This window comes from Pezoporus flaviventris, unplaced genomic scaffold, assembly GCF_033815535.1.
Source record: "Pezoporus flaviventris isolate CSIRO_AGI_PZ_B2104156 unplaced genomic scaffold, CSIRO_AGI_Pfla_v1 ptg000036l, whole genome shotgun sequence".
NCBI lineage: Eukaryota > Metazoa > Chordata > Aves > Psittaciformes > Psittacidae > Pezoporus > Pezoporus flaviventris.
In genome coordinates this window covers 14,208,124-14,234,523 of record NW_026892584.1, presented here as the reverse complement: position 1 = coordinate 14,234,523, position 26,400 = coordinate 14,208,124, and the positions used below count along the sequence as shown (strand labels likewise).

Below are 26,400 nucleotides of genomic sequence, written 5' to 3'. Positions count from 1 at the left end.
CTCACACCAGCACTTCTGGTTTCTTAGAGCTATTTCTCTGTAGCTCTTCCAACTCCTAAAGCAACCAGTACATGCATCTTGTCTCTTATGGAAAGGTTTTATCATATTTAGATAATCCTATTAAGTGACTTTTTCAAATTGTTAGTTTCATACCAGCAGAACTGAAGTTCATATCGTGAATCTTCTGTGCACAGCAGGTTGTTCCATTTGTGATCCAGAAAGACTTTAGTAGTGGGAAAAGCTTCTCTGCTCCTGCCTGACAGTCTGAGGGAGCATTGTCCAACACTTAATTCATACAAAGGGCTAAAATCTGTGGGTGGCTACCCCTACAAAGCTGAGGGAAGCATTTGGTTTAATTACAAGTAGAAAGATGAGAATTATTGTAAACACTGTAAAATACAGTGCAACTAGGACTGCAGAACAAAGTAATGAAATAATGACTCTTTCCCGTAGGGAGTTAGGGGGAAAAGTTTATTTTTTGATGACTTTTGACAGGAGTTTCAGTTCTGGTTTGTACATCCTTTCCCAGTTCTTTCCCTCTTGCTCCAAATTCCTGTCTGGTGCAGGTTCTGAATTGAAACCTTGCCTTAGAATTAATGTGTCTCCTTGTGTCACTGCAGAATCCACCAAGGTAGGTTTGGCACTTGGAGCAGTGGGTGTTAAGAAGCCAAGCCTGGGATCCTTATGATAACAAAATCACTCTACTAGAGGGCTATTCTGAAGAGTTTCTGCTGGCCTGCTGAACCGAGAGTTTAGATAGTGTCTTTAAATATTATCATTTGACTTGTATAAAGTTGAGTCCCTGAAACTACCTGTCTGCAGGTCAGACAAATGTGACCTTGATGTCAAATACCTACATTGATAGGTGGTCATCACTACTGCAGTGTACCTGTTAACTGAACAGTTAGTACTTCTGCTAATGAGAATGTGTTCCTGTTGCCTCTTAATCCATAGGCAAGAAGTCCAGGGACAGCACAACCTCAAAAATATAAGAAAAAACCCTTTCTCCTTAAGAATGCTGGAGTAATGTGTTAGCCATAAATGAAGAAAGCTGCTGCTTTCAAAATATTGGCAACATGAGCTACTCTGTATTTAAAAGGGGAGCATGATATTATTTTGATATTATAGAATCATAGAATAGTTAGGGTTGGAAAGGACCTTAAGATCACCTAGCTCCAACCCCCCTGCCAATGGCAGGGACACCTCTCACTAAACCATGTCACCCAAGGCTCGATCCAACCCGGCCTTGAACGCTGCCAGGGGTGGAGCATTCACAACTTCCCTGGGCAACTCATTCCAGTGCCTCAGCACCCTAACAGTAAAGAACTTCTTCCTTGTATCCAGTCTAAACTTCCCCTGTTTAAATTTGAACCCATTACCCCTTGTCCTATCACTACAGTCCCTAATGAAGAGTCCCTCCCAGCATCCCTATAGCTCCCCCTTCAGATACTGGAAGGCTTCTATGAGGTCTCCACGCAGCCTTCTCTTCTCCAGGCTGAACAGCCCCAACTTCCTCAGCCTATCTTCATACAGGAGGTGCTCCAGTCCCCTGATCGTCCTCATGGCCCTCCTCTGGATTTGTTCCAACAGTTCCGTGTCCTTTTTATGTTGAGGACACCAGAACTGCACACAATACTCCAAGTGAAGTCTCATGAGAGCAGAGTAGAGGAGCAGGATCACCTCCTTTGACCTGCTGGTCACGCTCCTTTTAATGCAGCTCAGGATGCGGTTGGCTTTCTAGGCTGCGAGTGCACACTGCTGGCTCATGTTAATTTTGTATGTATTCATATTGTGTATGAACAAGGTGAAATTCTTGTCTTTTTTTTTTTTTTTATCCCCTCCCAGTTTCATTGTCTTTGACCCTTTAGAAGGGTAATAGATTACAATCATAGAATGGTTTGGGTTGGAAGGGATCTAAAATATTATCCAGTTCCAACCTCCCTGCCATGAGCAGGGACACCTTCCATTAGAGCAGGTTGTTCAAAGCCCTGTCCAACCTGGCCTTGAACACTCACAGTGTCTCACCATCCTCACAGTAAAGAGCTTCTTTGTAATGTCTAATCTAAATCTACCCTCTTTCAACTTAAAGCTTTTCCCCCTTGGCTTGTTACTCCATGTCCTTGTAAAAAGTCCCTCTCCAGAATTCCTGTAGGCCACTTTTAGGTACTGGAAGGCTGCTGTAAGGTCTCCCTGGAGTCTTCTCTTCTCCGGGCTGAACAACCCAAACCCTCTCAGCCTTTCCTCATAGGAAAGGTGCTCCAGCTCTCTGATCATCTTTGTGCTTCTCACCTGGGCTTGGTTGAGCAGGCAACCTCCTTTAGTGCTCTGTGTATAACCCAGCTCTAAACATGTCTTTGGAAGGCAAGGTAGACCTATTGGAGGCATGTCAAGATAGTTATGTCCCCAGACAGAAGTAGTAATATAGTGCATCAGAAACTTTGACACTGAAGTACATGTAAAGTCAAATGAAATGGGAAGTTGCCCCTGATGCAGCCATCTTCCCCTGAGAGTTATCTTTGGTTAATCATTGTCTTTGGATCATGTAGGGGTAAGACTATAGTTAAATGAACTCTTTAATGTTCTCAGTGCCTCCTTTTTTAATATCCCTCCTGTGCAATGGAATTTCAGTCTTGGCATTCAGTTAGGATACCTCTACTGATGGGCAGCCAGCCCTTGCTGGGTTTTGAACTAATGAGCTCAGCTATTTCTAATATCTGCTTCTTGGTTCTGCTGTTGGCAGCAGTAACAACCACCATAATGAAGGCTGGATGCCAGCTTCAATTTGAATGCCTCTTTCAGTGTTTTAGAAGAATTGATTGAAGAAGGACTGAAACTTGTAGAGGTGTACAATTTTAATGGGTGGCATTTTCCATCCTGAAGATCTACAAGAACAAAACATTTGTGATTTAAGGAGTGTCTTTGTACAGCTGTATTTCCATTTGAGCTCAACTCTAAAGATACGGCTGCTAAACTGTGTTTGTAAACCATGTTTAAACATCATGTCTCTTCATGTGATGACCTCCTAGCAGAGAGGTTCCAGAGATGCTAGTCCTCTTCATACACCTGCCTTGTTTACAATAATATTGTCTAATATATATGACTGTGACTGAAATGAGACAGTGGCTGTAGTGTAAGCTAGACAGTGGAGAAAGAGCATGTAGCTTGATGTAAACTCAGTTGTATCTATTTTGCTATGTGTGCTCACATACTGTGCCTTGTGTACACGCTAAAGGGAATTGATGGTACTCACCTAGGAGATAGTGTTTAGGGGTTTCAAAGTCATCTTTGGTGAGACTTGATATCCATTTTTTTTTTGCGGTGGGCAGTCTTTGGCATGTACAAAATGCACTTATTGGGGAGAATGAGTAATGGGAGGAGAAAATGTGGGTTTTATCTTGCCAGTTTGGGATGTTTAGAAAGTTTATCATCTGACTTGAGCACTCCACTTTCGAGTATGTGCCCTACTCTTCAGCAATAATAGTGTGGAAGGAAAGGGCAAAGTACTTTGAGTTCATGACAGAAAAGACAGCTTGAGAGGGTGCTTAAGAGAGGGTGGTCTGGCTGAGATGATGTCAGGGGATGAAGCCAAATTTTAAGGGCTTTGAATTTAAACAGTAGCCCTTTATAGCTGTCAGGCTACTGATTGAAACTCAACAGAGGATTTGTACTTCATCAAATAGGTTATCTGTTTAAGAATAATCTTTGCTTTAGCAAAACTTGGTTGTAATCAGACATGCTTGCAATGAATGTGTTACCCCCACATCACATAGCAAAGACTCATGAGAGAAGCTTATTTCATATCAAGACTTTTCTACCCTTGAAACAAGGAGGAAATGTTGTGCTGTTCATTACAGCATAGAGAAAGATACTACTGTAATGTTGGCAAACTCTTAATAGTGGAAATTTTGAGACAAATTCAAGGGAAGGGTCTTACAGCTCAAGTGCTGTCACTCTTGAGCAGTGATAGGCTCATAAAGGTTCTAGTGGAGTTACTGGGAAGGAACTAAATATATGTGGAGAGGAAGATTACTGTTGATTACACGTCTGAATCTAATTAGGTAGACTTCCATTTTCCAACACTTCAAAAGCTCAGAACTGATAGCCCCACAGCTTGCACATTCTGTCCACAGTACTCCAAGCTTTTGTAATTGGGGAAGAAGCTTTAATAGGCTGAGCGCACACCAAGTCCTACTAAAGGTAGTACAAGGGGGAAAATAGGCTCAAGAAAGTATTCTTTCATGGTCACTTTCTGTATGGGGCTAAACTTCCCATGTGAGTGCACAGAAGTCTACAAACACTGGAACTGACTTGTAGTGGTTTACACACTGGAGGGTAAGAAAGCATTTACTTCAATCTCCTCCATGATTCAAGAGAATCAGGGTCAAGAGGGTTTGTTCCAGATCATGAAGACCATGTGCAATGATTTAAAGCATTCAACATGATAGCATTTGTGTTAGGATAGGGATCACTCTTCCCAAAATTTTGCTTGAGATACTGTCCTGTATCCACCTGATGTTACTTCAACCCTTCTGCTTCCCTGAGAACTTGTTTTGAAGAAAACATATCCCATTACAGTGGAAGAACTGACTTCTCACCTTCTAGTGACAGCATGAAGTTGTAATCTTGATACATTTGCTAGGGGAGAACAACAGCCTCAATTATCATAATGACAAACTAAAGCAGGGGATATGGTTACTCAAAGAAGACTTACTTGGCATAAGTTACGCAGAAGAATGTTTAAAGTTTTTCTGAGTTGCACTGAATAAGCAGAGGACTCTGTAAACCAGAAAGACTGGATCAGGTTAAACAAGGCAATTTACTAAAGACAAGTTCCAGCTTTTATACTAATGAAAAGTTTTGCTGTCACTTTCTGTGGGACAAGAAGTTCATTGCCTGACTATGCAAACATCTGGATTTTCTGTTTAGTTCACCATGTATAGTAGCAAAGCTAAAGAGAAGAAATAGTCCAAGTTAAACATGGCCTTTTTTTGTCAATGTGTTTGACAAATTAAATTTAATCTCAAGGTAGTTCTAGGCTTATGTCATCTTGGCTGAAAGAATAATCTGAGTAGAAGAGTGAGCTTTGACAGAAGCTGAAGTAATGTTATTTCAAAGGAATTAAATCAGCCTCTACCTTAATATTGCCAAACTTACTAGAAGGGTTTAAAGTTGTGTGTCAGAAATGTGAGACTTGAGCTGAAATTTCTGGTCTGTGTTTTAGAGTTTTGGTTTCCTTCTCTTTTCAGTTGATTGGTATACTGATCTGTGGTACAACTTACAAGATGCTTAAATGAACTTGATGTTTAAATAATCAAAGTAACTTTTTATAAAAGTGATACAGGCACGTGGATAAAAATTCTGTATAAGAAGGGACTATTTTTATATCTGAAGCTAACTTCTCCTCCTTGATGTCCCTGGCATATTCCTTACCAAAAATCAACCATAGTTAAGCACTGGCATAAATTTGCACCTCAAAAGCAAAATGAGATATAATTTTAAAAGTTCATTCCTTGACTGCAATGACTTTTTAATGTTAAACAAAAAACAACAGAAAAACCCAGTAGAGCTTCTCTGGGATGAGGGCAGACTCTAACCTTTTTCCCTGAACCATTTGTTGTAGGTGGCTCTTCAAATACATTGTTAAGCAACCTCTTTGGATCTAGTACCTCACCTTCTAAAAGCAGAGCACAGCTGCTGCATCATGTTGGGGGATCAGTTTATGAAGAAAACCAAGGTATAATTTCCTGGCTGGAAGTAATCTAGCAGATGAAGTCCAATACCTAAGTGCTGTCCTTCATTGCGGTAGCTTACACAAAGCAAAGACTGAGGCGGGATGGTGGGGGGAAGGGAGAATCACTGTAGAAAAATGAGACTTCTAGCCTGTAAAGGCAGGAAACTGTCTTGAATTCAACTTGTACAAATACATCTAGAGTTTGCCTGCTCTGTGGCATGATCCCATATGTTTGCCTAGCCTTCACCATCCTCAAGCACAGGCTATATGCTTTGAACCCATTCTTGTTTGCACAGCTGGGGGCCTGGGGTTGAAACAGAAGTGGTGCTTTAACTCAGGCTAGACTCTTCACTTTGCAGGTGGGATGACTGAAGGAATAAAAGTATTACAATATCCTTCTTGTAAGTCCCTCTGTCTGGGGGGAGTGCCCATGCAAGGACTGGAACTTGTTAAGGTACAGGACTTCAAGAAACTTTGGTTTAAAAACATATTCTTAAACCATACAAACTTGTGAGCATTTCCAAAAAGGAAATACTAAAATAAATTAATCTCGCTTCCATCACACCCCCCCTCCCCCCCCCAAATACATGATGAACTTCCCAGTAAGCTCACTTTGGAAGCCTTTTATTGCTAGGTAGGTTCTGAGGCTGCACGAGCACTTTCAGGAAAGAGACTGGGCACCATGGTCAGCTGGTCTGGGTTGTGTTGGCTCTGGCTGATACCTTTCTGCACATGGAAGACTGCAAGCACAGTCCCATCTCTGCCAGAGTTCCTAAAGCTTTCAAATTTTCTCTTTGTACTTCTAGAAGCCAAGCATTTTGGGTCTGTGGCTTAGAACAGGAGCTTTGGCATCTTTGACATCTTTGCTAGGCTTCTGGTTCCGTGTCAGAAAGCTTGGCTGAAGTCCCAAACCCATGGCTGAAGTCCATGTGCCCTGTAGGCAACCTGCCATGGGGCTGAGAGTCCAGCCGTGATTAAAACTGGGACTTGACTCCAGCTCTGCCTCCAGTATGGCTGGTTGCACCAGTTTGGAGCCTGAAAACAAGGCATAAGTCTATGAGGTTAAAACTGGGAAATGTGAAATGATGCTTTCCAAGAGCAATAAAAATATCCAGAAGTTTATAGCCTTCTCTAATGTATGAAATTGTATGGTTTTCCTGGGGAATTCTCCCTGGAAAGGATTTGCTTGTTTGTACTTAGCAAGGACAGTCTTAGTGCTTAGACAAATGGGTGGGTGATCTGTGCCATATGAACCTACCTAGCTCAATTGCTTTTTTCCAAAGATGTACTCTTAAGGGTCTTCTAACTTGAAGTCAGCCAAAATAGGAGGAGTAGGGCATTGCACATGCTGCTCTCTCCATCTCTAATCCTAAAATCTAAAAACTCAGTTTTGTTAGGCAGGAGCCTGCATTATTAATCAGAGGCCAAGCTGCTAAACAGCAGAGGCACCTTGTTTTGATCTGTAGAGGATTCTTGTCTTCTTGTTTTGTTTCTCAATAGACTTCCACTTTCTCATGTTCTTGTCCCTTGTCCCCTCTTTCCCTTGAAGCCTTGCTAAAGCATATTACCCTGGTACTGCAATGCCTTGGCCATTTCTCGTTACCTCCATCACAAAGAGCTGTGCTGTTCTGTTTGTGCTTATAATGTACCCAGATGGTGAATAGAATGAGTGACCACCAAGCTCATTTTCACTTGTGGGGTCAGACCTTTCTCTGCTAAATAACACAAGTGTTCCCAGCTGCTGTGCAGCTGCAGGGAGTCTGCTTTCCTTCACAGGCATTAAAACCCCTTTAATCAGTGTTTGTTGTTTGTCAGCAGTGGTGTTGAGGTGTGGAGAAAAAGAACAGATATGCTTTGTTGGCAAAGTTAACTTCATTCTGACCTCTTATCTTTCCTTTTTCTTTTCAAGTCTAAAGAAGCAGAAAGTAGTTTGGGAAGTGGTTTCTGCAAGCACCTGTGTAAATGTATTTGCTAAAGGAGGAGGTTTATGTACAGATACAACATTTGACATAAAAAGATGCTCTAAGAGCTGCATTAAACTGGGAGCTCTAAGACAGGGAGACTCAAACTGACTGGTGTAGATGGGCAAGCTCCCTTAACGTAAGCAAATGCTACAAAACCACAAATAGTCTTGTCTAGTTACTTATGCTTATTTTAATATTTGAGTCTGCATTAAAGGGATCCCATTTGCAATCTGATTAGTTTTAGTATTGTCTTGGAAAATACATTGTTTTGCTAGTTTTTGTAGGTTTTTTGTTTGTTTTGGTGTTTTGTTTAGGTTTGTTTTTTTGTGGGGTTTTGTGTTTGTGGGTTGTGTTTGTGTGTGGTTTTTTGATTTTGGGTTTAGGTTTGCTTTTAAAAGTTCTTCTGTCATGGAGGAAAAGGGAGGAGAGAAAAGAACTGATAAGCCAGTGAGTGACACCATCTCCAGTCCCATTTGTCTTGGATGTGTTCTGCTCTGAAACAAATGGGAACACAGGTATCAAGAAGAGGCTTTGAGAAATCTCAGAGCTAAGATAATTATTTCCCTCTTCTTTCTAAATGATGCTTGGAAACCTGCTGGTGCTTGCACATGTTTGTAGGGTTGCTTTTCCGTGAGTCCAGATCTGTTCATGTTGTGTGTCTGTGTGTGTAGAGCACCAAGAATTGCTCTGTGAGCGTTGGTTCTGTTGTTTGTAAAGTCTGTTTATATGGGTGTCCTGAAGCTGTTAGGATAGCTGTTAGGCTTTGATTTGAGCTTTCAAGGGTTATGATAGGACATTTGGTGTTAAAGACGGAATATTTTATCTTGCTATGCTTCCCCTGAAAGGACCAGAGAATCATGTTACAGCCTCGGCTGTGTCTAGGGAGTAGCCAGGCATCAGATGCCCTGTGCACACTGCTTAGCAACATCTCCTCCAGTGACCAAGGTGCCCTTTTGGAACGGGGCTGTGCTCCTTGGAAAAGCAGTGCTTGCTTGCTTGAAGGGAATAAGGGACTGAGAGCAAGTTACTTATGAATTGTAGTCCAGGCTGTTAAAATGATAGACTCAAGTGCTGTCTTGATGGGCAGACACATATTTCGGCATTCATACAGTGTTCTTCATGTGGCTGAGGCTGCTTACAAAGGCGGGCAGTTATCGTGCTCTCAGGCAAAATGCTAGAAAGAAAACTGTGCTGGGTGGGTGGGGATGGACACTCAAAATGGCCAGTATGTTAAATGTCTCTGCATGGTCTGTGTTGATATCACTTCTGTAGCATGAACACTTGCTTACCAGCTAGAAGCAGGGCAAAGAAGCACCAGTTTACTACCTGAAAGCTACCAATGTGAACACAAGGGCTCCGGGATAGTGGAGAAGGTGCCCTACAATAAGGGGAAGTTTTTAAAGCCCTTCAGTAATATCTCCATGAGATACGGCTTTTCTGGCAGTGCTATCTGATCATGTCAGAAGGCCCCTGATCAGACAGGCATAATCCTGGATCCTTCTGGAAATGAATGCAGACTTTTTACAATTATAATCTAGCCAAACAAAAACAAGAACCATCTTGTGCAAATACGTAAACCATGAACTTTTTAGGCAAGGCAGGTGTGGCACCTTCAGTGTCTGGAAAGCACCTAACATGCTGTGTGGGCTCCCTGCTGTACTCCAAATTGCAAATGCTGAAAAGGCTTTGATATTTTTTTCTTTTCTTTTTTTTTTTTTTCCTTATAACATGGTTCTTGGCTTAATTTGGGCAGGCAAGAACTTCACAGACTGCATTGGGGTGCTCTGCATGTTTCCTCAGGCCCTCATAATTAATCAATACACGGATGTTCTTCCCCATCTCTTTGTGAGGAGGCACTGGGAGAAAGCTATTCCATAGCCATAGGTTTAGTTTGTTTGTCAGCCTCGAGAAGGTCTTTCTGTTTTTCAGAGATGTCCTTTCTGGAAGTAGGTCTGCAAAGCCCCCTCTGTAGTAAGTATTTTGGTTCAGGCTGTAGGAAGCTTAGGTGAGTTTTCATGATAGAAGCAGATTTTTCAGTAAGTCTGTAATGTGGTTTGATGCTGGGAACCAATAGTCTCGCTTTTTCAGTGCGCCTCTGGATGGCTCCTGTCTGTGACTCCCTTCTGACACAAGGAATTTGCAAAAAAAATTCATGCCAGTACCTCAGGCCCTCAAAGTTGTGATAAATGGCAGATGAATGCGTTCCTTCTAAACCAGGATGGCTTCTGTGTTTAACTGGATACTTAGTGCCTGTACGTGCACCATACTGTACTATTGGGCAGCACTGCTTTTAAAGCCTGTTTATACAGACAGCTGAAAAAGTCTTGCAAGTTTTTCAAGGTCTCTGATGTCACATGCTTGGAGGAAGCTTCAGCATCTTCAGTCTGCTGCTTTTTGCTGTAAGTTTAGTGTCACTGATGATCTTTGCACCTCAGGGGCTACAGAAAGACACTACTTTAGCCAGGGCAATTCCAACCTCGCTTGTGATAGTCCAACCCCTGACAAGAACTGGGCAAAAATCTGGTCCAGCTTTACAGTGTTTTTATAGTCTAGTCCAGGTCTCTATAAACCATTTAAAATTGCCTTCAGGTTTAAATTTTCCAATTTCCCATTTGGAACAGGTGTTGCCAGGTTATAGAAAGTGTTGCAGAAAAGGAACAAAAACATTTTTTAAAACTTTGTGCTGTTACAAATTTTGGCAAGTCTGACAGATGAGAAAGATTGCCCCACCAAAAGTAAAACAAATGCAGACCTTGCTTACTTTTCCCAGCTGTCATGTTTAAATAGGGCTTTTAGTAATGCATGAGTCTTCAAAAGATCCAGCAGTACAGACCTAATATGCTTTTGTATGAAAATGCGCAATTTCTCAATTGTTTTTCATCTCATTTAAGTAGGGAGAGAAAAGGGGTGAAGAATCTTTTTAAATGTCAAAAAACAAATGTCAGAGATGCATGTTCTTGGAGTGGTTAAAAACCAACCCAAACTAGGCTTCAGGCAATGTTTTTTCAACAGTTTTAACCTCAAAGCATAGAGCAGACAGCTTTGTAGGCAACTGTAACACCAAGGTGATTATGGCAATGACTCACACTTCCCTGTACGGCATCCAGCTATCAACACACTTGGAGAGCCCTGGCTTTGTGCATACAGGCAGGGTGTCAGTCGGTGCCCACTTGCCAGCCAGCTCCAAGCTGCTGAGTTCCTAATGGCTTTGACAGCAAGCTGGGATATTGGTGTGTTAGAGAGCAACTCTGGTCCCTCTAGGCTTGAGAGAGGCTTAAGAGATGGGAGCTTTGTAGGGGGATTTGCAAGGCAGGTTTAACTTCGCTTTTCGTTGCTTAATCCCCATGGAACTTGTTTCAAGAGTCTCCTGAAATCTTTCTGTGAGCAGGTGGTTGGGTTTGGGTAATAGTTAAAGGTCTGACTGATTAATAGTTAAAGGTCTGAGTAGAGTAGCATAGGAAATGAAAAGGGTTGTTGCTATTGTGTCCTGCCAAACCTCTATACTGATGGTTATGGAAAGAAGGTTAGCAGTGAGGGTCCTCAGGATGACAGTATGAACTTAAGAAAGGGACCCGGGTGTCCTTACAGGCAGTAGTTTACTGTTGTATCCTTAATACAACAGTAAACTACTGCCAGATGTTGAGATTTGCAGGGAACAAGTGGAATGAAAATGTATTCATGTTCATTGTGGGTTTCCCCATCCCCAAAAGATGAGGCAGAAGCCAAGCTGTCTTCAGAGAATGTAAACAGTGGTCATTGTGGTACAGAGGAAGGCTTCTGGGCAAGGAACTGGGAGACTGGAGTTGTTCACATTGATAGATTGACAAGAAGAGTGCAACATTTACACAAATTAGGCTGCATCTGAAGTGAATGTTCGGGAAAAGACTTATTCAGAAAGATGACAAATTCAGACTTCTGAAAAGAAATAGCTTCTCACTTAGTGTGCAATTAGACTGTGGGATGCATACAATGCAATTGCCAGCCAGACAGAATGTTGTTGGAAAGGAACAAAACATGGCTTTGGAAGGTGCAATGTATGCTGTTGCAGGTGGTATCCACAGATGACGTAAGTAATGCTTTAAAAACAAGTAACTTGTGATATAAAGCTGGCCACATTCATGGTTTAACTACCAAGGCCAATCTTGATAAGTTATTTGGGTTCCTTGGTGATAAGTTTCTTGTGCCTCTGACTAAAATTGTCTAGTACCAGATACTGTTTGCGGCAGGGCACTGGGCAGGCTGGGCTGTTGTGACTCAGTATTGCCCTTCCCGTGTGGGTTGTATTTGGCTTTGTACATCTTGTGTTTTCAGAGGTGAGGCAGAGTGAGTAATGTTTCCGTTCCATTAAAGAAAACGGAACGGCAAAGACCCTTAATTTTTTTTTTATTTTTTTTAAAAAGATGTACGTGTTTCATTTAGAGTTCCCTTCAGGCAAAGTCAGCTTTGGTAGGCAGCTTTAACTGCGTTATAGCCCATATTGCTATTGTCATAAAAACAGAATACACTGTGCTCTGTTTTAGGAAACCAAACAAAACCAATATTTTTTGTTTTCCTCTCTCCCTCCTTTTTTTTTCAATTCCTGCAGTTTCTCATAAGCGACCGTGACAGAGACCCTCAGTGTAACCTGCATTGCTCCAGGTCCCAGTCCAAACCCCTCTGTGCCTCTGATGGCAGAACATACGAGTCAATGTGTGACTACCAGAGAGCCAAATGCCGGGAATCAAGTCTGAGCGTGACACATCGTGGCCGGTGCAAAGGTAGGTGGATTTCAAGTGCTTTGGAGGGGAAGAATGGGAAGTCCTACCTCATAAGAAACTGGATTCTTAGACCCTTGAGTTTAGCTTCATGCTCTGAGACTAATCTGATTGAAAATGTGCATTCATGTGAGCATGGGTATCTGAATCTGGGCTTAGGTGGCAGGAGTAAGAACTGACTGAATTATAAATGAGAAAAGGTGAAAAAGCCAGACGTCACTGGAAAAGGGCTGAAATGTATGTCTGCAGAGCAGAAGGAGCTGGCCCATGGAAATGAAAAATCACATCCTGAAAAAAGATCTTCCATGCTACCTATGCCAGTGAGGAACTGAGGTACCTTTGAGTGATAGGTATACGGAATGGGAAGCCGTGCACATTAGATGTCTACTCCATTTTCAGATACACACAGCTGTTCTGCGCTGTGCTAGTTATGTAAGGGTTTACATAGTCTTTTTTTTCCCTGCTTGCTGTTACATAGCTTCTTAAATGTGAAAATATTGTTTCTCTCTCAGTTCAGCTCTTCAGCATAGTCTAAAGATGAAGTTGAAACTTCTTAAAGGAATATTGGTGTTTTGTCACACAAATGGTTTGCTTCTGCAGTGAAGTGAGAAATCAAGTTGAGTGCATTTTCTGGGAGCACAATTGACTCAGAGGGCAGATGGCACAGATGTTTTTAGCAATTGGCCGAAGTGACAGGAGAAACTCATTAAAATCCCTGTGGAAGTATAAGCAGGCATATGTTGAAGCCTGGCTTCTGTTTATGAAGGCTTTTTTACTGTTATAAAAATGTATCTTTGTCAGAATTACTTGTTCTAGAATGAAAATCCCTTTTCAATGTATTGACAAGCTTTATAGCTTAGGTGAGTTATGAGCATGACCTCAAATATTGCTCTCTTTTTTAGACAGTTTCTCACTGGGGGGAAAAAAAAAAGCTTGCTTGTATGATTTTATTCTTTTTTTTTTTACCTCACCACTGCTAGGTTGCTTTATGGCAGCTTCTCTCCCTTAGCTATATAATACTACTAATAATATAATCCTTAGAAAAGGACCTTTGTATCATGCTGCTTTCTGAATACTGGAAGCCCAGAAGCTTTCTTCCCAGGATCTGAGAAGCAGTTGGACTGTTGCAAGTGATGTGTTTTTGAGTATCATAGTAAGAAATGGTAGGGTGGGAGTCCTGCTTTTGCTTTTATCACTTGAGCAGAGTGTCTTAGATAAGCAATTTCACTGCTGATACTGGCATATAAACAGGCACTGTTCAGTCACTTAAAACATGGGATCTGAAATATGGTACATCCATATGCAAAAACGTCGTTTCTGGAAGTGGATAAAGTGTTGATTGCTGAACTACACAGCCCACTGTATATCATGATTGCAAAGAGTCCCAGAGAAGTAATTAAAGACTTTCTTGTCTTAAGCACACATAAAGTATACTTTCATTTCTGCGTTCTCAGACACAACTGAAATGTTTAGCTGAAAATACTCACATTTTCCTTTCCTCTTTTCCTCTTGCTGTGTGGTACTATACAGTACCTAATAATGTGTCAGTGTTTGACAACTTCAGATTTTGCTTTTAACCCACTGACACTCCCATGAATCCCTGGGAAGTAAGATTATCCTGTCACATTCAAGTTTAATCTTGCCGGTCATTTTCATGTGTGCTGTTGAAAGGTATTAGGACTGTGACCTCTAATTGCACATAAGAGAACTGTTCCTGGCAAATATAGACAGTCGCAAGACAGGTATGCCTAGCTACAGGCAGTTGGCCAGGTCTGTATCTTGTACTCACATGAAGGTATCACCAGCAGTGTTCTAGCTTTTTCCACTACTGCGGTAGGGCACCAGGTTTACCCTGAACAGCTTTCATGCCTTCTGTCTGACAAAGATGCTCTGCAGAGCAACTCCCATAGAACTGGAAGGGGTCCCGTGGGCCATTGAGCCCAGCCACATGCAATTGTGATAGGTACTGTATCCAAGAACTTATCCTTATGAAATGAAAAATTTTAAATTGTGCATCCTTTTTGGGGTAGGTGGGAACAGGTAACCAAAATAAGGAAAAGAGGAAGTATATTCTGTACAGCAAGGCATAGTCCTGCACTCCATAATACTATAGGTTTTCAATTCCATATGCTGATAACTTGAACTGTACTTGTGCCAAGGCAAGCAGAATGGTTTCCATAGTGAGAACAGAACCTTTTTGATTCAACTTAGCTCTCTGCTCTCTCTCAAGAAGCCAAGGACCTCTAAAGATCAAATCTTGCTAGCCCTCTGGGAGCTATAACTCTTATACAGCTCTTGCTCCTTGCTAGCTTCCTTATGTGCTTTTCAGTGAAATTCCTTCAGTGCCAAATTATCTGAACTCTCTCCGAACCCTCGCTCACTCATCAGAAAGGGCTGGAAGTCAGGAGTAGCTTAAAATTATCAAACGATGGCATCCATGACAAATGGAGCCTCACTGATGAGATTCCAGAGAACAGTTCCAGATGGTGTAGCTGTCCTTTAAACAGCACAGCCAAGCACTCCTACCTGGATCTTTTGTCAGCAGGCATCTTAAGATCTGATGTCAAATAAGAGTTCTGCCTCAGAACTTTGCAGGGATGAATGACAAATACTTGTTAAATGAGTACTGGCAAGTTGTTAAGATTATGCAGTGATTGTTAGGGTGTATTTGATATGTGTGGCTTAAAACACAGTTAAGTTTTATGTTAACTGGTTGTTTTCTAGGGATTTGTTTGGCCTATTTAATTAAGAAAGGGAGTGGGAGTGATCTGAAAGCTTTCCTTTAGATTTATAATGCTGGTTTTGAAGGGCTGCTGGTATAGAGCTTGTTCTTTGATCACAAGTCACATGGGCACCTGGATGGACACAACCTTTGGCTAATGTACTGGAAAGGAGTGTCTCCTGACTAGTGATGGTGTGTTGAAACGTAATCTTTCTCCTCTACCTACTGTTCTCTTTGGACAGTAGATGATATTTTTAAATCACTTTCTTTTTAGCTTACTAGGTAGATCCATGTGTTTTGTCTTTAACTTGCTTATTCCTAGTCAAGGGAGAATGAAGTGAGACCCTTGTTGGCAGTAGTTAGTCAACAAAATCTGAAATGTCAATTTCAGTCACTTTGCAAATTTAGGAATGCTTTCAGGAATGTTCTAAATAAGGTGGGGAACTCTGCAGTAGAAATAGTATGTGAGTATCAAAGGAGGAGAAAAGCATGTCAGCATAGATGGAAGTTCAAGATTCTATGCATAAGACTTGTCAGAAATGAAGTGGAAAACCATGTTAGAGTGGAGAATGACACCTTGTGAGATAGATGGGCATGTTTTGGTAGTTTGCTCAGGTTCCATTTTTACCTCTTTTTTTGTAAAGATGCAGATCACTGGCTGGAGCAAATGGGTGTGAGGATGTGACTACAGTGTAGCTGGACTGCTTTGTGCCTGGTGGGGACCTGGCCTGCATGTGAGACTGCTACCTAATGGAACTAGAAAAAGTTCAAAAGCTGTTTGGATCAATTTTTGCTCTTTCAGCTTTTAATAAAGACAAAGTAGAATTAAGATTAAATATCCAGGTTTTTGTGATTGCATTATATAGATTTGCTGTTAGTGTTACGTGGATACCTGGAGAAGTTTTACTTGTTCTACTTTGTATTATTAAGATAGATTGGGTCATTATACCATGGTGTGCTGTGTCAAAATGGCCTCTTCCTGTTGAAGAGAGGATGCTGGAATTCTTGGAGCCTATTCAGGAGTGTGCTGTGTATATTATGAGGGACATGGTGGTCTCATTTGAATAAACTGTTAATGGATAGGATTAGCCATGGTAACCAGCTAACTTCATTGCAAAATCCAAAATTATGTGCACCTGCAGTCTGCAGATTAGGCCACAGATGTCAAAAACATCACTGTAGTTCACAATCTCCTAGTTGCCAGCTACCAACCTGTGAATGATTAGTCTCTAAAAGGCAGCTTTCTGAGCTGCAGTAAGTCTGTCCTAAGCTTTGAAGATATTAGAAGTCAAATTATTAAACAGCTCTGCTTTGGAAAAAAAACCTCATTCTGTTTTGTTTTTTCACCTTATGTAAGGGAGGGGAGAAAGTCCTATTTAGTCTGTCTGGACTGTGAAACTGGATTGCATTAATGCCATTCTGTTTTATAAGCTTGGGGTTCGGTACTCCAGAGAACATTTTTAAGAGGTAAAAAAAAGTGCTGAAACACTCAGGTAAACAATTGGAATGTAGAATAGGGTATGTGAGTCTACATCATAACACCAGGCTTTAGTAAAATTTATAATGCATCTTATTTGGGGTTACCCATTTAGCAGCTACTTTTCAATGCTTGGCACTTATGTAATATTTTATATTTTCTAATTAACATAGCAAAAATAGCAAGTTGAAGTCATCCCACTGAAATCACATGTTGATGCAAACATTATAAAAATACCATCCTGTGGAGTGAGGACATGAAGGATTGACAGTCCTTTTAAAAACAAACTGGTAAATGTCGATATTACAGGCACTGTTTTTACTGGAACTGAACTGTGAAAAGACAGGCAAAAAAGATAGCGATATGCACACACCCCTCTAGCCAGGTGGTTGTTCCAAGTCAAGGCTGTAGAAGGACTGGCATGACCTTTGGAAATCAATGACAGAGGATGGGAGAAGTAATCAGGGCTGAGTGTTCATGAACAGGAGAAAACTTGTCTGTCTTCTCTGCACTGCAGCAGCAGTTTGTGAAGAGACGTGACTTGAGTCAAGGGTTGAATTGCAAAAGAGGATGCTGCAACAATGATGTGCTCTTAAATGCTGTGTTGTGGTGGTGGTGTGCTACCTGGTGTGGTCTACTGAGTGCTAGTAGGGATTTCGATCTATAAAGGCCAGTTAAAATTGCCAGGAGTGATGTAGCAGCAACATGTTTATATTATCATTTTCTTATATAAGGGCTTGATTGTGTCATGTTTTGGATGGAGAGACCAGAAACACACTTTCATTTGTGAATCTGTGCTTTGATTGTCATGTGAGAAATTTACAGCTCTTCCCCCTTCACGCTTTATATGTGCAGATCTGCATAATCTAATGCTAAAATGCTGATTTTTTGCTACTTAGCTGTCTCCTGTGAAGCAAAACTTGAAGGTGTTTTTAGCCAGACAGCTAGCTATAAAACAGAAGGTGCAGCTGCACCATCTGGTTTTGTAATAATGTCCTGTGTCATGCCAAGCACAATTAGACTCCTAAGCTCGAATAGGAGAGTTCTGCAGGTGGATCGGTGTTCCCATTAACAGCATTGCCAGTGCTTCCTTTTCAGCTGAAAGAACAAGCATGTATTGGAAGGGTCAGTACTGCTGGCAGGACCATTCTCCAGCAGAGTTGTGCAAACAAGATCTGATCATCTGGTCACTTTGGCAGGCAGGGGGAAGAAAGGAAATTCCAGCTTAGAGGTTATATTATGGTTAATTAGAAAAACAAGTACTGCTTCTCTAAATTCAGTGGAAATTTTATTCAAGAAAGTCTTTACATTCTGTGGGTAACAGTCTTGCTTTTTATACAAGCTCCTAATAGGTCCACCTGAGATCAAAGTTCCATGTGCTAAGGGTATTGTGCAAGCACCCCACAAACAAATTACAGCCTAAAGATGAGTGACATAAGATCAGAAGGGGCACCAGGCTATAGCAAGCTGAGGTGACTGACTTGCAGTCACTCAGTGGGTCAGTGGTAGAGTTGATGCAGGCCCTCTTGCTTAGTAACCCAGTGCCTAAGCTATAGGTTTTTGTTCTGAACACAATTATTGTGAATGACTTTTTCCAAAGAGGAGGGTTTGATTTGTTTGATAAGTGGAAACTTACTCTCTTGAATCATCAGTTGTGTAAATAAAGTTCTCAGCTTGAAAGCTTTGGTCATTATCAAAACTATTTACAGCATTGTCATTGATTTCTGCATCTACATACGCTTAGATGGAGATCATTTCTATTGCCATGCAACGTGAATTCAGTTGATCTGAGAACCCAGACTGGCTTTCTAATTCAGTGCTGGTATTAGTGATTCTGTTGTTGACATCTATATGAAGCAGAATATGGGATCTTCAAGGGTCCAGTGGAACTTTTTTTGATAACCAATGTGGTTTCTGTGCCTGATAGAATGGGGATTCAACCTTGATCACTTTATATAGTGCTGCTGAAAAATTGTGATGATCAGAGTTTGCAGTTTCTGCACTGAAAAATCTTACAGCCAGTGGATTCATGGGAAAAGGAAGAAGGTGCTAGTCCCTGTGTCAGAGTCTTCTGGAAACAGATGTTTGCTGTTTTTCTTCTCTTTCTAGACTGAACAGCAATACTGTGAGACATCATGTTTTTAAATGTAAACACTGAGTCAATCCGTGCCTATGGAGGGCAGAACTGCCCTCTTTGATCCATTAATCATCAGTGTTAGACTTATCTGGGTTTATACTCTGTAACAGCGAGCGGAACCTGGAAGGGGTTAAGGTCATGCTACCTGCTGCCATCATCTGAAATAAGTGCAGAGCTGAGATCTTAACTCTTTCAAGCTCTGCTTGCAGAACAATGTTTTTTTTCTTGGCAGCAAAGTGAGTAACTGATATGAGAAAGTATAATGCACACCTGGCTGTGAGTACTGGGACTAGAGGTAGAAGCTGGGCTTCAGAAATGCAGAGGCAATGACATATCAACCTTATCTGAAGCATACAAAAGTGGAAGTTCAGATGGGTGGCTGGTTATTTTAGCATCTTACTGAGAGAGCTGCTCAGAAAAGAAGCTTTGCTGGGGTCATCCCTTCTTCCATGTTGCTCACTTCTGGGCCTGAGTTACTCGGTTTATACTCAGCCATCAAGTTTCAGGCTGCTAATATTCCCTCCAGAAAGGTCTTTCACTATGTGGGCACCCTGCTCCAGCACTTGTTGGAAGAAGCTTCCAGACCCCTTGCATGACCATAAAGACTATTAACTAGCAAATTAGACATCTTTTTAATATGTGGCTCATAGTTTGATTGTCTAGGTTCAATTTGTCTTTGGGATCATGATTGCTAACTCCTCACTAATGTGCAGATAATGGTCCTTGATGTCTTACGTTTGTTGTTTTGGGTTTTCTTTAAACCAGCAGCTGTGTGGTGCATCTGGTAGCTTTTGAAGAGGCCAAATAATGTTTGCAATCTAAGTGAGTTTTGCTTCTCTTTTTGTAGATGCTGGCCAAAGCAAGTGTCGATTAGAGAGAGCTCAGGCACTGGAGCAGGCAAAGAAGCCCCAGGAAGCAGTCTTCATCCCAGAATGCAATGAGGACGGATCATTCACACAGGTAAAACTTCTACAGGCTTCCTTCAGCCAGACTCCCAGTGGCTGCAGCAGATTCACTGTTAAAGCATGAGCCAAGTGATGGAGCATCATGGGTCCACACTGTCTGACTTAGTTACTCAGGTGAAAGCGTTGAAGGCTGAGGACTTGTCTAACCAAGTGGAAGCTTTGATTCAGTCACCATATCTTAAACCATATCTTAAAAGACATATATATGGAATGGTATCCACCTCCAGTGTAGCACAGAAACAAAACCAAGTTGCCAGTTTTTCTCTGAAGATGAGCTGCAAGAGAGCTGTGGCTCTCACAGAGCAGGGTGGACCAAGCTTCCCTTGCTGTTACCTGTGTTTCATCTATCCCACCAAAAAAAGAGTGGTCTATTAAGCCTCTTAACCACTGCAGGATACTTGTTAGTGACAGACGACACTTTCCTGTTCTGTGCCCTGTTGTGGTTTGAGGGTCCGGCAGAGAGGTGTTGAGACAGCTATGTTTGGGTTTTTGAGTCTTCACTGTTCACTTGCTGGAACTAAATGATGTCCTGAAACTGTAAATTGACTCATAATGCTGCTTCTCTTGAGAAGCAATTATCTCAGGCAGGGCTAGGAGAAGAGGCTTATGGTTTGTTTGCCTTTAATAATCTGTGAAAAATGAGTAGTCAGTCCTGGTCACTGATCATCCTTCAGAAACAGTTGAACTGGGAAAGGTCTTGCATCACACAGAATTACACAGAATTCCAGAGGAGTTGAAGTAGTTATGGCAAAAAGAAAGCCCTCATTAAGGAAATTGAGAGGAAGGGTATGTTTTACTGAGGCAGGGTAGAAGTGAAGAGTGTACTGTTACCACTAGCATATTGAACAGTGTCCTAGCACTAACTGAACTGGGTGTTAAAAGTGGCTTATGTGCAGTTCCCTTGCATATAAGGGTAGGAGGGGTATGCTGTCTGCTCGGTTTGGCATACATCTCAAAAAAAATCCTGCAACCCTCATGACCTCTATTTTGTGAACTTGGGTAAATCACACAACGTTTTTTTTGCCTTAGCCTCCTTATATCTAAGACTGCTCTATAGATCTGGTGGCCCAGAGAAATTTTAGGGTTCATTAGTTATTGCTTGCAAAGTCTATAAAGTAAAAAAAAAAAAAAAAAAAATTAAAAAAATTCCAAATTAAAATCAATATTCACTTCAAAAAGATGAGAAAGACAAAAAGCTTTGGGATTGGTTCAAACACTTTGCGATGCCTAGGGGAAGAGGAGAGGAAAGATTATGTTCTTGTGATAACCCACTAAAAATTTTATTCCCCTCCTCAGCCTTACCCTCCCATTATTGGGTGTGTGGGAGTGTTTTTGATTTTTTAACGGTGAAGTGGAAAAAATTGTATCCATCCTGCCAATTTTGCGTACTTTTTTGGAGCAGCATCATATTTGTGTACAGTGTGGACCATCTTGGGAAGGTGAGGAGAAGAAAGAAGGTGGCTACAGCTTCTTGCAGTCTAACTACACTTTCAGTTGTTGAAATTTGATTTTTGTGTAGCTGCTCAGGTTATGTTGGCACTGGGGGGAGTACGTATAAAACCTACCACAGTGGGCCAACTAAGTGCTTCATGTTAAACTTTACAGTTCAGGAAAAAAGGGAAAAGGAAAGCTGACTTTCCAGTGTCTCTGCCACATGTCCATCAACCTCTTGAAGGGTAAAATAGGAGATGCAGGTGAAACTTTTAACCTAATAAGCTGGACTGGGAGTGTGGTTGATAAAGCTCTGGTTTAGGTTTATTTGGAAGGTTGGTACCTGCATCTGGATTATGGAGCAGTTGCTGGGCCTCTTTTCTGCACGTTCTCAGGCCAGTGTGGCTTGCCAGTGGAGGGGCAGCATGAAACTGCTTACGAAAATTGTGTTTTCAGCTGGCAGCCAAGCAATATTTCACATTCTTCCTTCATCCAGTCCTATCTGTGAACACTAAAATGCTTTTGTTTTACCTGGCATGATGAAGGAAGCCTCTGATCCCTTTGTAGTTGGAGTTAACTGAAATTCATATCATTCCTTGGATCGTAAAAGTACCCCGTGTTCCACATACCTCAGGAACCAGCTTCATCGTTTATATTGTAGCAGTTTAAGGTCATTGTCCCTGCATAAGATGTGAATGAAAAACAGCTTTCAAGGAAGCTAACTGGTTTCAGCCTGCCGTTGAGACAAATACTCCCTTTAGCTTCTGGTCCAAATTAATTAAACTTTGATTTTAAAAGGATGTCTAAAAATTACAGTTTTTGTGAACAGTCTAAATAGTTTTTGCTTCCAGCAACTCATGAATAGGACTCAATCTGGTGAAGGTGGTCTGGATACTGCATCTCTTGTGCTGATAGTTGGCACACCCACGTTCTGCTTTGCAGGGAAGCTCTGTAGGCCAGTTCTTGAAGTCCTCAAGGTCTTACTAGAGTCAGCTCTGAACTGTTACTAGTTTATTCTGGTTCAGTACCCAGAGAACTGCTTCATCCAAACTCAGAAATCTCAGCTGGGAAGTCCAGAACAGAACAGCATCTCTCAACAAAGTTTCTAGGAGAAAAAACCACCATGCTCTTCAACCTTGAGTCCCCATCCCAACGAGAATCTAAGCAGAAGCGTATGCTTCAGGGTATACCTTGTATATAGAGTTGGCTACGGCATTTTTTAAACAACTTTCTGCCTTCTATGTTACTGCTATGGGAGGAATTATTTAGGTAGAAGAAAAATTCTGATTGTAGGGGAAACAAAGATGCCTGCCCTATATTTAGAATACCAAATGTCTTAATTGTTGCAGCACTCACTCAAGATGTGGATGACTTGCTTTCAGTTCTAGAACTTTCTTGTAGATGCAGGTTTGGGAGCTGCATTTGGTAGCTGTAATTGTGTGATCACAGAAGCTTCTTGGTCTTAACCAGATTGAACTGTTGCTTTTCTGGTTTATCGTCGTCCTCTTGATTAGAAACTGAATTGCGATCGCTAGCGTTTAACACTGAAAGCAGCCCAAGTCTCCCTTTCCAGTTCCTGGGATTGCACGCAGTACAAAACTGTGTGAATAGGGAGCCAGATCCACTGCAAATTGGGTGGGTCTGTTGGGAGAGTGTAACTATTCTGCTCTTCTGTGACATGCAGCAGGTACTGCATGGGGACACCATGCTCACCTGATCTCCTCCTCCTCTGCTTCTCTGGAGGGCAGCTGGATCTGACACCCAACAGTTGGATGTGGTATCAAGGGTGAAAGGTGCCCTGAAGGCAAATACCTTGGTCTGTCTATCATTAAACCCTGCATTAGAGAGAAATAGTGTGTGTCTTAAACAAATGTGTAATCTTTATTTCATTGTCTGTAAAGTCTAGTCTGAAAAGAAGTGGGGCCACTGAATGCTTGGATCACTGATTTTCCTAGGCATGGCTAGTTATAATGGCTTTTGTCTGCTGCATGAAGAGGAGCAGCACCTGTCAGTTCACTGGTTTTCAAAACTGTTTCTGTGCACCATGTGTGCTGCTTCCATTATTCTGGGGGCTTGTGTATCGCAAAGATCTTATCAAATCCCTTTTTAAAACTGCTGACACACCTGAAAATGTGGCATGGATTTGCAGCATGGAAGAGGTGGTGGCATTACAGGCATGATGAGATGACTGAATGGGAGCAGATGTGAGGAATTGCTAATTCTTTATATTTTAGGCTTAGGGGCATATTACTTCCTACAACAAAAGGCCTCTGCAGTTAGTCTGTGGTAATATAAGGATTCAGATGAAAATGAAATTCGAGTTGTTCACAACATAAGGATATTTGTTTCATATGAATAATTTCATTAATTGTATAAAACTGAGGTCATGTACTGTTGTGCAAAATTGACATGACTGAAACTAGTTTGTTTCCAAGACTTGCTCTCTCCTTTTTGCTGTTATGCTGTATTTTGCATAAATGCCATTCCCTTTCCATGCTGCACTTAACCTGCTGTGATCTGTTCTTCATAAACAACAGGCTCTATTGGGTAATCTGCACACTTTCTTTTGCTGCCTAGTGCCATTGGGCTTGTTGCCATGGGTTGAGAGAGACTTGCATTCTTCATAGTTTTCCCCCAAGCAGTTTTTTAGAAAAGGTTGCTGAGGTTTTAAACAGGATCTGTTTCAGACAGATTAATATGAACATGAATAATGTTAACTCTGCTTTGGGGCTGTAATCTTGTGGGGCTTTTTGTAGTGTGTCTTGCTGTGGATTCTTTTCCTTGCAAGTCTGCATACAAGTGGCTGAGAGCAAGTCCTCAGTTTCTTAGAGTTTCTTTAAGTCTAGGACTCAAAACTGCAGCTGCTGGTGCAGTTAGGATGCAGCACTGAGATTTCTCTTAGAGCAGGTGCATCAGTCATACCCGTCATCTTTTGACAGGATCAGTGAGAGGGCTGACTTTGTCAGAGCAATTTTCTGTTATCAGATAGCTTCCAGAGCACTCCCACATCTGGTCATAGAAGTCTGCTTGGAATGAGTGATCTGTATTACGTTCCATAGCAGTAGTTTCATTCTGTACTATGCTAATGCATGTACAAAGTACTGTTTTCTCCTAAGTTCGACAAATGAACCCTTTCTAAAGTCATGGGGAACCTTCTCAGCCTTCAGTGTGACTGCATGATCCAAGTCTCTTCCTCTGCATTGGCTAGTGTAGCGTGATGCTGACCAGAATTACAAACTTGTTTCTTAATGCAGCGTGGTGCTGCAGGGCACTGTGTAGACATGTCCCGCATTCCCTGGATGCTGTGTATTATTCCATTATTCAGTGCTCATACTCTAGCAATACTAAGCTCTCAAGGACTTAACCTTTCCTTTCAGAATGAAAGAACACAGTCTGTCTTGGTAGATTAAAGAAACTCTTTCTTCATAAAGAAACTGGGCTTTAATTAGTAGGTGCTTCTGGCTTGCTTTTTTTTTTTTTTTTTTAATTATTAAAAGACATCCCTTCTGTAAAAAGCAGTAGCTGGAGCTCTCTGCAAATATTGCTCTGCAGATTTGTCTGCTACATACGCACTTGGCTTTCTTCCTGCAGCTCTTATTGTGTTTCTTGTTTGTATATTGAGCTAAAGATAACTTATGGATGGGTAAGGAGGTTATATGCAACATCTCTTCAAAGTACCACCAGTCTAGAGCAAAGAAACAGATTCTTAAAGCAGGAGTGGGTGTCCATAAGCACAGTGACAATATAATGTAGTTCTTAACTCTAAAGGGTCACATTCTGTGTGTAAGCAATGACCCTCTCTTGGGGATCCCTCTCCTGAGCTAAAAATGTTATCTGTGCCAGAGTGTGTGTTAGGAATGTCCTTGACCATGGATAAGATTCCTTTGCCACAAATCACTTCTTTCCCTGGTTGTATGAATAATGAGATTCCTGTAGAGCAAGCATTTCTTGAATGGTGCATAGACTTGAGGGAAGTGGCTGCTGCATTAAAGCCCTGTTGCGAATATGTGTCTGCATAACATCATTTAGGAAGAATTAAATGTGAGGAGGGAACAGAAAAAAGTGACAAAAATGATTTAGGGGGTTGCAGTCCCAAAGAAGCTCAAACTTAAGATGCAGACTGATTCATAGCTCCCTAAAATTTTGCTAAAGGCAAGGCAGGCTTCTGACAATAGTCAACTGACTCCTAGTCTAGCAGGAAGTATGACAAGATCCAGGGTCCAAGCAGTACAGCAAGACATTTAAGGCTTAACAGAGGCATTGCCACTTACGACAGATAGCCATCAGTCCAGTGTGTCAATTGTGTGCCACTAACTTAGGTTCAGAGAACTTTCTAGATGAGCATGAGTGGCTCTAACAAAGGAAAGGCTTGTTTGGCCAGTGGCTGCCCCGTCTCTGGCAGTGTTCAGAGCCAGGTTGGACAGGGCTTTGAGCAACCTGGTCTAGTGGAAGGTGTCCATGCCCGTGGCAGGGGGGTTGGAACTGGATAATCTTTCCAACCCTAGCCATCCTGTAACTAAAGAATTGCTGTGTGACACTGAGGTTTCTGGGTCAGACCAGATGATCTACTGCCTTGAAGTAATTTGTTTAGCTGTTTTTACAGTGTATACAAGGAACACCTGGGTGCAGTCAGGGTTTGGAGCCTTGCCTCATGCTGTAAGTGGGGGCAGTAGCTCTGCTGTCTGCCCTCACCCTCAGAAGTGCCATTCAAAAACTGGATGTGTTTTTAATTCTCTCATAGAAGGAATGTTTTTCTGCCTCCATTGTGGAAGAAGCCAGGAAATATTTGACTGATCTGCGATGGGATAGGAATTAGTTACCAAACTCTTCATCTGAACAGCAGTGAAAAGCTAGTTTGTTCCTGTACTGAGCCCAGTTCTTGTTCAAGGTGCTCTCAAGCCTCTGTTTTCTTCCTCATACATGTGCAAGCAATTTCTCTCCCATTTCTGGTTTCTTTTGCAAAGAAACCTATTGAGCCTCTGTCAGATGGCTGTAAAGGGATGCTGCTCTTTGCTTGTTGAGAAGCTGTGGTCTGCTTGGGAAGTTGATTGTGACATTGCCAGTGAGATGGTGAAGAAACCAAGCACCAAACAGTGACTTCATTTTCCCTCAGGAAGTTAAGAGGCAGAGTTGTCTGTCAGTAACTACACTTTTAATGTTTTCATATTGTAATGAACTGGTGTTCATAATACAACTGGATGAGAGCAGGTGTTTATTCA

General features: G+C 41.6%; 1 protein-coding gene across 7 annotated transcripts in view; it reads left to right on the top strand.

Moving 5' to 3' along the window:
• Positions 1-26,400, top strand: part of SMOC1 (SPARC related modular calcium binding 1) — a 138,543-nt gene that overhangs the window by 35,430 nt on the left and 76,713 nt on the right. For all 7 annotated transcript variants that reach the window (XM_061463249.1, XM_061463243.1, XM_061463248.1 and 4 more), the window contains exons 2-3: positions 12,281-12,452; positions 19,633-19,745. In XM_061463249.1, the coding sequence (XP_061319233.1) occupies positions 12,281-12,452; positions 19,633-19,745 (285 nt within the window). The remainder of the gene's footprint in view (positions 1-12,280; positions 12,453-19,632; positions 19,746-26,400) is intronic.